A 15,129-nucleotide genomic window follows, 5' to 3' on the forward strand; every position below is an offset into this window, starting at 1 on the left:
TGGCTCACTGTCACACTGTCTTGGATATCTGGCACACATTAAACAGAGCCATCGTCAATGTTATTAGTAACACCTGTGCATCTAACTTTAAATTTGCAGAGTTAGCAAAGTGCTTGAAAAGTCTTCATGATTTTAAATAAGGTTTCTCAACCTGATGTAGCATGTGACCCCATTTCTAAATCCCAAACTTGTCATTATCTAAGCATTTAAAGTGTAGAATATTCCTTTATGATAAATGTGACTGGAAGACATTATCACACAATGATTCTTTTATAAACATTTATATTAACCATAATCAGTTCGTTCTTTTCTGTATCACATTAAATAATAATGCTCAAAGTGTCATAGAAATATAAAACCAACATACACCAAGTTCTCTTTTAGAAGTGTGTTTATTAAAGGGTATTCAAATGTCACGTGTGTTTTTCAAGTTTCAAAATAACACTGACATCAAAGCTGGACAGGTGGCTGTGAATGATTGAAACAAAGCTTCATGGGTAGATCACATAGGTACACGATGGGTATTTGCTTTTAATTATCAATTTAAAATCATTACAAACCCCTTTTATTTCAAGACTTGAACCTGATCCCTGGGAACGGTATATTATGGGCTTGTGTTCTTGATGTTGTAGGTCCAAATCCAGTTTACAACCTTGCACATCATCTCCTCTGAACAGTGTACTATCTATATACTATACTCTCATAAAACAAATATATGGAGATGTTAAGAGCTGTAATGGACAACTTATATTGCTGTCATCAAACAACAACAAAAAGTAATCTCATTTATTTTAGTGAACGACGCTCTCACTCTGCAGCTAGTGAGGTTGAACAAAGTGGTTCAAATGCAGCAGTTTTAGCCATATTGATAAGTTAGCTACTGTAAAAGCAAGTTGTATAATTTACTGTTCCGTTTTAATTCATTACACTTCTTGTGAATATTTCCAATCAATGGTTTAACTGACACTGGAAATAATTTGAACAAATTATGGTCAAAGCAGTCATGAAACACTTCTGTAAGAAAAGCATAATTGCACCCTTACTGAGTGTGGTTTTGTATTTGCCTGAAACTCTTGCTGAGCGCAGCTACAAACTGTGCCTCAATGACAACACGATTTATTCAATGAGATGATGGTACTATCACAAGTGCACAAAAAAGCACAAGATTAACAAACACTACCCATTGGAAAGTGTACGTATGCAACCAGGAAGCATCTGTCATTTAAGGCATACAAGTGTTGCAGGTTAATTTACTGTGAACCTGTCAGTACTGGTAACTCATCAGTATTTGACAAGATTATTAATTTCATAGTTTGCCAACTTTTATTTTCAAATTGGTTGGCAAACAATGGTGTAAAATCCTTGTGTGGAAAACACCACAGGAAAGACATCCATCAAAACCAGGCAGTGGAATTTGGCTTCAATCTACAGGACGCTGATTAAAAGATGATATTTCTAATATTTTTAGATCATGTTTGTAGTTGTCACCACAAATTTCCCTGACATAATTGTTTCCAAAATAAAGCAGTTGTGATGTGGCTACATCATCCTCACTGCTGGGCATCAAATAGCTATTTCTGAAGAATTAGCAAACCAAATCAGTCAACATACTGCGACTGGTGCAAAAACAGATCAAGGTCTTCTTTTCTCGACAGATGCAATACAGTTGGCTGTAAAAAAAAGTTCCAACTTAGCTATGCTTATTAGAAACAGCCAGGCAACACACACAGGGACTTTCATGCACGATATCTTTAGATTTTCAATTCATGAATAGGTCTGAGTTTTTCGATAGAAATTTAATGACACTACCAATAAAGCTCCTATGCAGGCTACATCATCTAATCTCTGACATTCTACTGATCTCCTGACCTAAACATAGTACATCTCAAAAAAAAAAAAACACAAAGAAACAATGTAAACCGTTTAAAACAGAAGATCATTTGAAACAAAACACAGCACAGGTAATTAGGCAATATGTAAAAAATAATCCAGGGAGTAAATTAATTATTATTGCTTGAATAAGCTTAGATTTTGTGACATTCTGTCCTTCTGATCGATCATCTTTGGCCACAGGCTGTGTGCCCACCGGGCATTTCTTTCACAGTCACCAGTGCCAAAGAGGCCTGTGGACTGTGGAAAGTGCTGGTCTGGGCCTCTGCCATTGCTATGCAACTACAGTATTAAAACACACTTTTGAGCACTTTTACTCAAAGGGTTGGACCAGTTTGACTTTCTATCACCTGGCAGTCAAGCTGCTGAACACACAGTAAACTCTCAGCACTGTCAAGCACTTAATTTCCACTGAACCCAACAAACTGAGGCCTGCTTCCCGGTGGACACCCAGCCATGATCCACGCTCCATCAGTGGAAAGGCCAGCTCAGTCATTTGCACGTCACCGGAGAATTCCCCCAGACTCACGCGCTCTTCTTATTCTCCCTGAAGAGACAGACACCTGATGCTCTGGCGCTTGGCCGGCCAATCATACTTAAAATCATAGGGCACCTCATGGTACATTAAAGTATCACAGTGTGTAGGGATGTGAGGCAAGAGCCTGTTCACAGTGTGGAACAGAAGGGGTTTCGGGTCTCAGGCTGATCTCTGCCAGCCCCTTGCAATGTTCCACTGAAGGAAAAGACAAGGTGAAAGGCAAAGACCATGCCAGTAAGCAGATTAGAGAGAGGGTGGAGAAGTTCATTTCAATCCATGCTACGTCTTCATAATTCTAATGTCTGTCAAATGTTTGTGTCATCTGACCACTCTGCTCTTCATACCACACACAACCCCTTTAACTGCCACCCTTCATGCCCTCTCAGGGAGACGGCTGATTCCTTGCAGCAGGTTGCTCCTGTTTATCTGCAGAGTCGGAAGCCTGAGGTGCCATCTGGGCCAGTGGGCTGGCGGATCACATGATTGTTTGGACGAACTGGTTCTGATGGTTGCTGCGCACTCATACGAGCTGGCCTAAGGATGGGAGAAATGAGAAACAAGGAGAAATGAGAATATATTACATAACTAACTACTATGTAAATTCATTACTGTTCTTCTTTTGTTGTTTGTTGTAATGTCTTACCTGTCCTGGCATGGATTGTCCTGAGGGGTATCATCTGAAGAAGCACTACCCAAAATCCTTCGCCGGGCTTCTGCATACTCTGCCTCCCGCTGGGCCAAAGACTTCATCTGCTGAGAGGGACGAGCCGAGGATGCAGGGTTTCCTCCGGTACCGTTATTTGAAGGACGTTTCAAAATTCGAATTTGTGGTGGGGGTGCTGCAGGCAGAGAGTCATCCTGGATTACAATAGCAGTTCGAACAGGTGAGCCACCCGAACCCAAGATGGATTTCCTGTACCAGTAAAAACATATGAGAGGAATAAAATGACTGAAAAAAAAAAAACGGACCATGTACTGAACATTTTAGTAAATTTTCTCTTTGCTTACTTTGCCTCCTGATTTATTTTCAGTTTAGCCTCAAGCCTTCTCTCAATTTCCTGAGGAGAAAGACATAATTACTGCATTTGTATTACAGTCCAACAAGTTCATTTGTCTCATTGACCTGTAGAGCAAACATGTTCACGAGATCTGGGTTTGTAAGTAGCTTCCTCGCTGCTGGAATTTAAGAAAACATGCTTATGAAGGATATAGTGACATAGTTTAATCAATACAAACCAATAATCTCTCATCTCTATGGTAAGGGATGTATCTAATCTCTGGTCACTAATAGGTGACCTACAATTGACAATGCAGATACTCTATACTCTGTAAAACCACATGATCAAGAATTATATTTGTTAAGAAATTTGTTTTTTCATAGCAAGTGTTTATTTTTGTTACAGTATGGTATTTATTCTATAAAAATAAGAAAAATAAATGCTGAATCAAAAAATAATAAAACATGGGAGTACAGGGAGAAATATTATTATGGCTTTTATAATACACTGTGTCCAGTATTTAGCATTTAAAAATGTGATTCCTCATATATGTTATATACATTTTCAGTCATAAATTGAAATTCATATTTAGTGTTAAGCCAATACAAGTATAACATCTGTATACATATCTGAGTATCAGATAATATCAATACATTTCCAGCTGTTGGATTTCAGGTTGCTCATAATCAGGATGAGAAGATAAAGAGCAAGTAGCAACTCAACCATTACATGAATACCCATGATAATAATATCATGTACAGTCATAGAAGTGAAGTGGACATGTTTTTGCAGCCAGTTAAAATGAAGTGGAGAATTGTAGAGAATATAAAATGTGATTACAGGGTATAGATTACAAAAACATGATGACAATGATCGCACTGTCTCTATTGCTAACATATAATTTCACACACTTTGCCACAATCAAATCAAACTGGTTCAATCAAGATTAGAAAAACCTAGTAGATATATTTGATTATACTGAATTATAATAAACCCTGAACATACTACACTATTATGGTATTGTAATGATTCAACTCGGTGCAGCCTGTCATTTCCGCAATGGGCGGGTCTAAACAATGGGGGAATTATAGGATATAGTCCACTTAATAAAAAATAAGTTTTCTTTATGGATGTTACATGGGTTTTCCACACATCATAAAGCCATTTTGTTGAGTAAATAATATGACATGAAGCCAAGCTCAGTCCCATGTCGTTATAGGACAGCGAGGCCTGCAAGATTCAGCCAGAAAGCTAGGCTGCTTGCTTTGATGAGAAAACAAGCCCAAATAAAAAAAAACATGTTTATGTATTCAAGCACCAGGCACAATCAGCGTATCGCGCAACCTTGCTATGTGACTGGCTGACTGTCAAACTGAAATCGGCTTATAACCTTGTTTGGCACAATATTTGTACAACGTTAGCGTTACTCACCCCGCTGTCCGCTGCCTCTTCCCAGCTCTCTGCAACCTCTTCATCCTCCATGTTTAACAGGACTGCTGGCTGGTTACCTCTTCGGCTCCACTGGCTAACTGTTACTATTTTCCATCCACGCAGAGGGCATGGGACGTTGGGCAACGCTCTCGCAGACACGCGGGGAGCTGTATCTCACGAGTCTTAGTGATCAGATGAAGGCTGAGTGAACAAATTCGCAAACCTTTCCTTGGCCTCGTGTTAGCCTGCTAGCTTAATGCTCAACTGAGGGCAATCCCCCCTGGCTGCCTGCTACTTTAAATTTGGCGTCACGTCCAGCTCAGTAAATCAACCGGCCACTGGTGTCGTCCACACGCCGCCCAGACGGAAAAACACTGACTGCACACAGTGGTAGTTGATTGTCGACAGTTATGTTACCTAGGGTTAAACCCAATGTCTCTGAAGTTTAACCGTTAAAACCGGAGGGGAAATGACGTTGTTTCAACGTTAGCTTAGGTAGCGTCAACTTGCTAGCTTCGAAGTTCCAAGACAACTAGCTAGCAAGATAAAATAACTGAAATGCGGAATCTGACAAAGCTCTTTTAACTGCATAACGCGTTATGTTTGCCTCCAAGAGACAAATTCACTTCACCACACTGTCGTTTTTTGTGCATTGAGAGGTGAATGAGGCTGCATGGTGTTGAGGGCTACTGCTGCGTTCAAGTCTTGTACGACACGTTGGACAAAAATTACATTACAGAAAGGCTCAAAATTAAGAAATATAATAAAAAGAAAGATAAATAAACAATAAGGTCATAATCAATAAAAACTGTTATAAATGGGCTTCAGTTTTAGGCCGATTTAGCATGATTTCGAAATAATGGCAGGGGCAATTATTTGCTGTAAGAAGACTATGATCATATTTTATTAAGAAGGACACCTGTCTATTTGGAGAGATTAGCGAAATTCTAACTTGCTTTTGAATGTAGAAATGAACGGTACTGACATGAACGCAGCATTACCGCCAGTCATCTTCTTACATGTGAAGTTGTTTTAGTTTTAGTTTTGTTTGGGTTTGAGTTATTGCTCATGCACCCCGAATCTCACAATGTTTTTATGCAATTTTAATTATGTGGATCAGATGAGGAGTCCAGTATACAGCAGATAAAATGACTTCTGCCCTGTTTAAGGTTAGTGGTTGATTCAGTTTGTGGTTTGTTTATTGTAAATATTAAAACAGTTTCAGTTTAGACACTTCACCATCATACAAGTGAGCATAATTGAAGTATCTGCTGAAATCATCACCTGTTTTAAACAAACAACAGATTACAGTGATTTAAAAAAGATCTGCATTTATAATTCAAATATTCAGCACCAAAGACCAGGTCACCTTACATTGCTAAATGTCTGTTGCATCACAGCCCCCTAGTTTTTATTAACACTTTTTCCTCCTTCCATAACAAAAGTAACCAGGAGGAAAGTCCTGGAGGACAGAGGACACACAATAATAATCAAAGCTGAATACATTCTTCACTGTATTCAGCGCCAGAATACATTTTGCAAGTTTAAACAAGTTTTAACATTTTGATGTGTCGCAGTAGGAAAAGCATGTGTGTGAATAATAACATTAATGATGACTGAATTACATTAAGCTGTTTCATTTAGAGGGTCCTGGTATTGTTCATGCTGGCTCACTGTCACACTGTCATGGCTTACTGAGACACTTAGAGAACAGAGGCATCATTAATGTTATTAGTAACACCTGTGCTTTTTCTACAATTATAAATAAAAATGTCTACTGTAAAGAAAAATCCTTTTCTAAAAGCACACACAGACAGTAGCCACAAATAACTGCACATGTAACACTTTGCCTGCTAGAGTCACAAATATCAAAATTGCAGCAATATTTTTTTATTTCCTTGTGTACAGATAGTGTTGGCAGGTCTAAACTGCTGCTCTTGTGGGGGTGCAGGTTGGACTGAAACTGCAGGTCTGATGATGAAACTCTAAGCCTGTTTTTGGGTGCTTCATATTAATGACCTATGTGTCCTATATTTTTAATATTTGCCTACATAATAAAACCTGATTTCTGACACTATATTTAATTGTAATGGATTTTATTATGTTATTATTTTATTGTTTGTACAGTGTTTGTACACCTTTATATATTAATAACAACATCATCAATGTAGGGAATAGCAGTATTTGGTCATTATGCAACAGCAAAGAAATCAGTAACAAATATGTAGCTTTTGATTTCAACATCCTAGTACTTTGCATGAATAAAATGTAGGAGAGGTCTACTTCCTGCTACAGATCACTTGTTAAAACTGGTGAAATATTTAGTTGACAACATCTGATGAAGTAACAGGTGGAGAAGGCATCACTTAATCTCCAATAAGTATTGTTTTTCTTCCTTTTTTTGATACACAGGTGTTGTGAAATCTTAATACAAGCCTACTAAAGACCTATTTGTAGGCCTATACACTTTTAATTGAACTGTACTTGCCCTTGTTGTTTATTGTTGTTTCTCTCTGTGTATATTTTAATGTCATTTGGTACAGAACTTTATTGTTGCCGTTGGTGTGTTTCTCTTTGTGTATTTTATTGTCCTTCTGTATCGCACTTTGGTCAGTTTGTGCTCTATAAAAAAACTTTACTGATTTACCTACATTTACATTGTCATCAGCAATGTCTCTACATAATTTACTACAACTAAAATGAGGTAAATAGCCCACATTTATAATATAATATGTAACTGATTATACTACAGTGTTAGGTTCATTTGCTACATTGGTGGTTACAGTGGTTTTATGGGGTAATTCCAACTTTCCCCTGAGCAACACATTTGCCCACAGCGGCTGGGGGCGCAGTGTTTGGTACAGAGGACCCACCCTGGTACCACAGACAGTCAGCGGCTGCTAGAGCGTCGCTGTGCTGCGGAGGACGCTGTTCACAGAGCGGAAGATGGCGACTGTTTGGAGGCTGCAGAGGAACCTCCGGAGCTGATACCGGGGGGAAGGAGAGGAAAGATACACACTCAGAGCCCACAAAAGACCACGTCTAAAACAACGGTATTAATACAAGCAACAGTTAAGGAGTTAAATTGACAACATTTCAGGGGGAAACCCTGAGACAGAGTATGTGACATTAGAGGAGCTAACGCTAGTTAGCTAGCTGCTCACAGCCTCTGCTCAAGCTAACGTTAGCAAAGATTATCAGCAGCAGACAGGACTGAAGATGTCAGCTAGCATGCTAGCTAGTAGGGTGTAACGTTAGCAGATACTGTTGTTCTGAGAGGATGTCGTGTCATTTAGATAACTAAGAAGTGGGGGGTTTTCACACTTTGTCAAGCAGAGGTATTTAAAGGAAAACGCGTAATCTATGGCTATATGCCGCTAGCTAAAGATGCATTGATGTTTGCTAACGATAACGTGGATGCTCATAATCAGTTAGCTCGCGTTAGCCAGTGCTAGCATATATTCTCTATGGATCAAACGTTACATTCAGTATCATGCAGCTGTTACACACCGGCTAGTTAGTGAAATGGTTAAACCATTCCTCGTTTAGCCGTATGACATATCACAAGGTTCATGTATTTTCTTATGTCGTTAGCTTTAGGTGGAATTTAATTAGCATTAGCAATCCTACATTTCATTTATGTGATGGCTAACGACAGCTAGTAAGAGGTAGCTAACGATATAAGAGAGACGTGCTGTGTGGAGGGGCCAGCTGCTCAGTCTAAAGAAAGGGCACCACCCGTTTCAGACAATGGACGTGACATTTAAGATTACTGGGAATTAAATGCCCCAAAACATTTTATGGTGGTTGCAGCTTTGCAGTGTCATTGGGTTTCTTGGGTAAGACCAAATCTCTTCCAATATTGTTTAAGATTTCATCCTGATTAAATTTTAGTTGCATAAATTCAATAAGGAACATGTAGGGTAGGTGTGAAATGGATGAGAGTAGAAGAAATAGAAAAAACTTCCAGCTAAGTGTAGGTAATTGTAGCTGATGGTAAACATGCTCCTGAACGTCATGAACATCGGTGCATACATCACTAGCATGTCTCCCCATGTCTCAACAGACAATAATGTCCCGCTCCCCTGACAATGAGGATGGATGCTTTGTTGCCATGGATACAGAGGACGATGGTGCAGAGCCTGCTGGGATAACGGAGGACATAGAAGCAAAGATGGGGTCCTGCCGACAAGAAGGGAACATGGACAGCGGTGTCAAAGGAGGGGGGAGAACAATGGTGGAGTTGCCAGAGGAAGTTCTCGAATATATTCTGTCCTTTCTCTCACCTTACCAGGAGCACAAGACTGCTGCGCTTGTATGTAAGCAGTGGTATCGCCTCATTAAAGGTATGCTTCTCATATTTACATTGTCTTATATAAAACTGAATCAGATGGGGGCTGGTTACAGTGGGTGTGAGTGGGCATTACACTATGAGCAGAGCAGTGAAACGTACCTTTAAACACCTGAGAGGGAAAGTTTAAAAAGTAATCGTTGTCTACATTACATTCTTTGTGTTCCTGCTGCTTATTAATATTTTATCCAAACTAGGTGTTGCTTATCAGTGCTACCACGGTTTCTTGAGAGCTGTCCAAGAGGGAAATATCCAGTGGGAAAGTCGCACATACCCATATCCCGGCACCCCCATCACTCAGCGTTTCTCTCACAGTCAGTATATGCTACTTTACAACACTTCATGTCAAAATTAGTTGCATGTCATGTATACAGTTTTGAATGAAACCATGTTTTTTCCCCAGAAGTGAAAAACACATAACTTCAGGTTATGCACCTAACATATCAAAATGTTATGACATATCAGTGTGTTTTTAGCTCCATCTGATGGAGTAAACAAGGCCATTTTGAAAATGTTAAAATCTGGTTTCTCAATGCAACTGCACTATAAACAACTAGATTTGGAAATGTCTTCCATTTACAGTTTTATTGGAAAAACTGTGTACTGATTTTACTGTTCTTGGCACAAAAAAGTTAGAAGTAAATAAAAATATACTCAAAGCTCACTGTTTGCTGCAGTCTGCTACGAAGTTTTGGTTAATTTATCTTCTTTTTGCATTGCAGGTGCATGTTATTATGACTCAAACCAGTCCATGTATGTGTTTGGGGGTTGCACTCAGAGTAGCTGCAATGCTGCCTTCAATGATCTGTGGAGACTTGACCTCAACAGCAAGGAGTGGATCCGCCCTTTAGCCTCAGGTACGAGTAGGTTACAAGCAGTAAAGGCCAACAGGAAACAGAAATCAGAGCTCTTTTACAATGTATAGCTCTGGTAAAAAAAGTAACTTTGCATGGGGCTTATGTAAGGGGAACTGTGTCGAACCACATTAGTGAATATAGTAGTCAGATGCTCAGCAGCAGCTGAGTATGCAGTATTTGAGGAGGTTGTAATAAAAAACAATAAAGCACTGATGGAATGAGGTTGTAGTGAAATGATTTTACTAGTGCACTTACGTTTTATTGCTGTAAACTTTAGAGCTTATTGTGCCTTTTTATGAAATTGCATGCTAAGGATTAAGAGACAGAGCTCTGTTTTTCACCTGTGTAAAAAGCATTTATCGTGAGAGATTTGGTCTACTGCATCACAAAATTAATGTGTTTTTAAACACTTTTGTCTCTTGTATGTGAGGTGGGAAAAGAATTATGCTTTCCATTTCTGTTCAGCCATTCTTATTGAAGGCATTCAGTAGGAGTCCATAGTAAAGTGGTTTAAAAGTGCATTTTTTTTTCGACTGAAATATTTTTGGGTATTTATGAATTGTACATAAATACAAAATCATGCTTATTTAGCTAAAAAAATATATTATTTATTTTAATCATATCTTTGCTCTTTTTTCTTTGACAGGCTCTTATCCATCTCCTAAAGCTGGAGCAACTCTAGTGATGCACAAAGACCTGTTAGTGCTGTTTGGGGGATGGACTCGACCTAGCCCTTATCCACTGCACCAGCCAGAGAGGTTTTTTGATGAAATCCACACCTACTCTCCTTCAAAGAACTGGTGAGAGAGAGACTTAAGTACTCTGAGTTAAAGGATGTAGCTGTGACAAGTTGAAACTTGGTACAGTTTAACTTTTCATCATCATGATTTTTTCCTCTGTTGTCTCAGGTGGAACTGTATAGTAACAACACATGGACCTCCACCTATGGCTGGCCACTCTTCCTCCGTCATTGGAAACACCATGGTGGTGTTTGGGGGATCACTAGGAGCACGCCAAATGTATGAATGTATTACTTGTATTTAATTACTCATTATCCAAACCTGAGCTGCATAAATTAAAGATACAGGTTACAGCAAAGATGATGGGGCATCTAGTATCATGTTGGCAAAGGTGTTCCACCTCTGTAGACATGTTAGTAACTTCTCAGGTGTCAGGTGATTGTGAGTATATGATTTACTGAGTTTATGAAGTTACACCTACAGACCAATAAACAATCACCATAGTTTCAAACGTAAAACAGAAGAAAATGGACCAGAAAAACGTGTAAAGCACAAGTGATATGGGAGCTGTCACAGTCTGTGTAGACAAATCAGATCAACATTTCTCAAAAGCGAGTAATAGAGTGTGTGTTTTACACACTCCACCATAGAAATGGATGTAATTATATTCCAATGTGAAACCTTACACATTTCAGCTTTAAGTCTTAAACTTTGTTTATTGGAGTTTATTAGTGAATGATATCTTTGGCTGTCTCACCTCACCATGTTGTCGTGCCCTCTGATGGTTCTGATCAGGAGTAATGAAGTCTGGGTTCTGGATCTGGAGCAGTGGTCTTGGTCCAAACCACCCATATCTGGACCATCACCCCACCCGCGAGGAGGCCAATCACAAGTAAGAAGGCGTTAGCATTTAAACTAGACCAAAAGAATCCATTCTTCTTTCTAACTTGGATAGTATTATTGCTCAGGTCACAAGGTCCTACATAGGTCAGGCAATAAAGTTGTTATTTAAATGAAGTGTTGAATAAAGACAGCATTCCCTTCTCCGGGTGACGTGCCAGAAACCTCCACTTAACTTTTTCATGTGAAAATAAATTATACCTTTTAAATGTTTTCCTATTAGATTGTGATCGACGAACAGACGTTACTCATCTTGGGAGGCTGTGGTGGCCCTAATGCAGTAAGTTTTTCTTCTTCATTTTAGTATCAGAACAACACATATCTTCTAGTGACTACAGATTTGACATATCCTGTTGTCTTGCATGTTAAAGCTCCTTAAAGATGCCTGGCTCCTCCACATGGATGCACCACCATGGAGGTGGCAGCAGCTGCAGGTGGAAAACGAGGACCACGGGGCCCCAGAGCTGTGGTGTCACCCAGCTTGTAGAGTAAGAGTCTGTCTTAGCAGTCAGTCCTCTTCTGCATGTCTGTGTGTAAGATTGATCACTAATGTGTCTTTTTTCCCCCCATTTACCTGAAGGTGGGCCAGTGTGTGGTGGTTTTCTCACAGGCTCCTTCTGGCCGCGCGCCGCTCAGCCCAAGTCTTAACTCTCGGCCCTCCCCCATAAGTGCCACACCTGCCCCTCTGGGCCCCGAACCGCCTTCCCTGCGCTCTCAGTCGCCTGTTCGGAGCGGTGCCGCCGGTGTTGTCCTGGGAGCTGTTGAAGAGGCTCCTTGTGTAAATGGTCGGTGGGGCACGCTGAGACCTCGGCCTTCAGCGAGAGGAAGTGCCAGAGATGGGAGCCCATCGTCATCGCAACAGCCGTCTCCTTCACAAGGCCCAGACAGCCCTCCTCTTCCTCCATTGCCCCCGTTACTAAATGGATCCTCCCCCTCACCGCGGACCAGCCCAGCCCAGGCTGCATCTCCTCCCTCTCGCCCTCACCCACCTGCCTCCACAGACTATGGCTGGGAGTCTCCCCCTTCTGCTGCTCACCACCCTGAGGTGCCCAGCACTAATGGCCTGCATACACCTCCTGCAGTCTCCCCACACACTCCCCCAGGAGCAGTGTCCCCCGCTGCCTTACGACGAGGTCTGGAGGCAGTGAAAAACAAATCTTCCTCATCATTACCGTCTTCATCGTCATCATCTTCCCTTCAGACACAGGGGGCTTCTCCTGGAGGAGGAGGAGGAGGAGGAGCAGGTCCTCCTGGAACCCCTCCGTCATCATCCTCCAGCCCTCCACAGGCTGCTGGAGCTGATGGACATGCTATCCCACCTATTGCACGGCGTCTTGGCCATCACCCACCTCAGAGCCTGAACGTAGGAAAACCTCTGTACCAGTCTCTTAACTGCAAGCCCATGCAGATGTACGTGTTGGATGTGTCCCGGGCCAAATCTGCTGGGGTGGTGTCCTGGAGAGTTTATGGGAACGGTACTCCCGCTGCGGTTACGGGGCCGCCTGAGACCAGCCTTCACACAGTGGTACAGGGCAGGGGAGAGCTCATAATTTTTGGGGGCCTCATGGACAAAAAACAGAATGTGAAGTACTACCCTAAAACCAACGCCTTGTACTTTGTACGCGCTAAAAGGTAATGCGGCTCCAGGCGGGTTTGGGAAGACAGACGCTCCACCCTGTGACCACACAAGGGAATTGACACATAAGGCCTTTTTCCTATAGAGAGGATTATGGGAAAAGAACATAATCATTGTTAGATGTTCCACTTCAAATTCACTATTCTCCCTTCTGCCTACTGCAAGCATTCAAAATAAAACACTTTAACTACACTTTGATAAAAAACATTTGTTTGAATGAGAATCCTGAGTGTGGGTGTGGGTGTGTGTGTGTGTGTGTGTGTGGGGGTGGGTGTGTGCGTGTGACTGCAGTGATTAGAGAGAACAGGACATTTTTTGTTGTTCCCCAAACGGTGATCAACCGAACAATAACATTTCTGTTTTTCCGTGTCACCCTCTTCTGAACTCTTGAAAGAGAGGAACTCTGGAAGAACGGACGCTGTTAACAGAAGCGGTTGACAACTATTTTGCTTTTTGTATCACTCTTTAAGCCTGCAATGTTTACATTGAAAACTGTGTGAGTGTGTGTGCGTGTTATGTGTGCACGATGGTGGTTAAAAGTTGTTGACTAATGTGTGTCGGGGGCCATGGTGGGTGAGAGATGTGGCACTGTACTATAAACATAGTTAAACAATAAAGGCCTCCATGTCTGCTCTGTCACGGTCTTAAAATTCCTTCTGTGTGTGTTGTCTATCAAAGGTTACCGAAAATAGGGTCCATTAGTAGCTGTTCTGGAGCTTTTGATCATATCAGATGGAGTTTGCGAAGAATATGCGGATGAGTATGGGAGCAAAGAAAGGCCATCATTTAAAAATAACTGAAAACCTAAATGTGAGATTGAATCACTACTCAATACTTGATGTTAATATTTAAATGCTACTGAATATATAGTAGTATATAATTTGTATACCAGTCGTTCTAATTCACTTTGATTTTTGGATGTGAAAATTGAAGTTGAGGCAAGTTGCTCAAAGTTGGGTTGGTTCAATTCAGACATCCAAGTTAAAGGTGAAAATTTCAAACCCTAATGGCTGGGCTTTTGTCTCGTTCATGACATATTTGAGTTATCGTAGTAGTTGTGATTACGAAGTTGGAAGATATTTTTAAGATTCTATGTATCTGACTTGCCACTTAACAATTCAGAAGTGTCTGAAAACAAAACAAATATGGACGCCCACATCAGTCATTCATTGTAATTAAACCCTAATTTAATGGATATGGTGTTAAATTGTCTGTGCACAGTATTTTAATCTTCACACGATAAACTATAATCATACTGTAATCTAATTAAACTAATCATACAAATGTCTTGCTGACGTGAGCGCTCGGAAGTTGTTAAAATGGGAGTCTTTGACATCCATCACAGGTGATGTACATTTCAGTTGCTCATCTGAACTCTCTCTTGGATCATGTGACTGACAGAACATAAGCTGATAGGGCAGAAGTCTGATCAATTCATTATCCCCGGTTGCCTGGATGTTCAAGTTTTCTAAGTTTAACCACTCCATCTTCAGCAACTTGATTTCTTGAAGTAAATTTTTAGATCCACCTGAACACCTGAATCTTCTTGTCTGAATATGTGATAACAAACAAAAAAAAAACAAACAAACGCAATTTGAAAAAGCAAAACTTGAAATGACCTGGAAAATTCAAACTGTAAATTCAGTTCATTTTAAAATGAAGTACTCAGTAGTGATTACATTTCGCAATTAGGTGCTCAAATAAGATTCAAACTATTACAGCCTTTCTTTGCTTCCATAAGAAGTGCTCAGCAAACTGGAAATGAGAACATCTACAACTCAATGACGA

The 15,129-nt window shown here is 40.5% G+C and overlaps 2 protein-coding genes across 2 annotated transcripts; one reads left to right on the plus strand and one right to left on the minus strand.

Annotated features, from left to right (window-relative positions):
- Window positions 1-373: 373 nt before the first annotated feature.
- LOC139282740 (SUZ RNA-binding domain-containing-like) lies at window positions 374-5,137 on the minus strand. Its single transcript, XM_070902588.1, has 4 exons — window positions 4,858-5,137; window positions 3,437-3,486; window positions 3,072-3,341; window positions 374-2,962 (listed from the first exon to the last, which is right to left on the minus strand). The coding sequence occupies exons 1-4, from the start codon at window positions 4,906-4,908 to the stop codon at window positions 2,851-2,853; spliced, it is 483 nt and encodes a 160-aa protein (XP_070758689.1). The 5' UTR covers window positions 4,909-5,137; the 3' UTR covers window positions 374-2,850.
- Window positions 5,138-7,809: 2,672 nt separating this feature from the next.
- Window positions 7,810-13,975, plus strand: fbxo42 (F-box protein 42). Its single transcript, XM_070902760.1, has 10 exons — window positions 7,810-7,910; window positions 8,924-9,203; window positions 9,406-9,522; window positions 9,931-10,065; window positions 10,712-10,865; window positions 10,974-11,084; window positions 11,601-11,697; window positions 11,929-11,985; window positions 12,077-12,193; window positions 12,286-13,975. Exons 2-10 carry the CDS (start codon window positions 8,930-8,932, stop codon window positions 13,339-13,341), a joined length of 2,118 nt encoding a protein of 705 aa, XP_070758861.1. The 5' UTR covers window positions 7,810-7,910; window positions 8,924-8,929; the 3' UTR covers window positions 13,342-13,975.
- Window positions 13,976-15,129: the final 1,154 nt, after the last annotated feature.

This window comes from Enoplosus armatus, chromosome 3 (assembly GCF_043641665.1).
Source record: "Enoplosus armatus isolate fEnoArm2 chromosome 3, fEnoArm2.hap1, whole genome shotgun sequence".
NCBI lineage: Eukaryota > Metazoa > Chordata > Actinopteri > Centrarchiformes > Enoplosidae > Enoplosus > Enoplosus armatus.

Coding starts and splice junctions, on each gene's coding strand:
- LOC139282740 (XM_070902588.1), bottom strand. CDS start 4,908: ATGGAGGATGAAGAGGTTGCAGAGAGCTGGGAAGAGGCAGCGGACAGC. Junction 3,487..4,857: donor AAGAGGCAGCGGACAGCGGG/GTGAGTAACGCT, acceptor CTTTCTCCTCAG/GAAATTGAGAGAAGGCTTGA. Junction 2,963..3,071: donor GACAATCCATGCCAGGACAG/GTAAGACATTAC, acceptor TCCCATCCTTAG/GCCAGCTCGTATGAGTGCGC.
- fbxo42 (XM_070902760.1), top strand. CDS start 8,930: ATGTCCCGCTCCCCTGACAATGAGGATGGATGCTTTGTTGCCATGGAT. Junction 9,523..9,930: donor CACTCAGCGTTTCTCTCACA/GTCAGTATATGC, acceptor TTTGCATTGCAG/GTGCATGTTATTATGACTCA. Junction 11,085..11,600: donor TCACTAGGAGCACGCCAAAT/GTATGAATGTAT, acceptor GGTTCTGATCAG/GAGTAATGAAGTCTGGGTTC.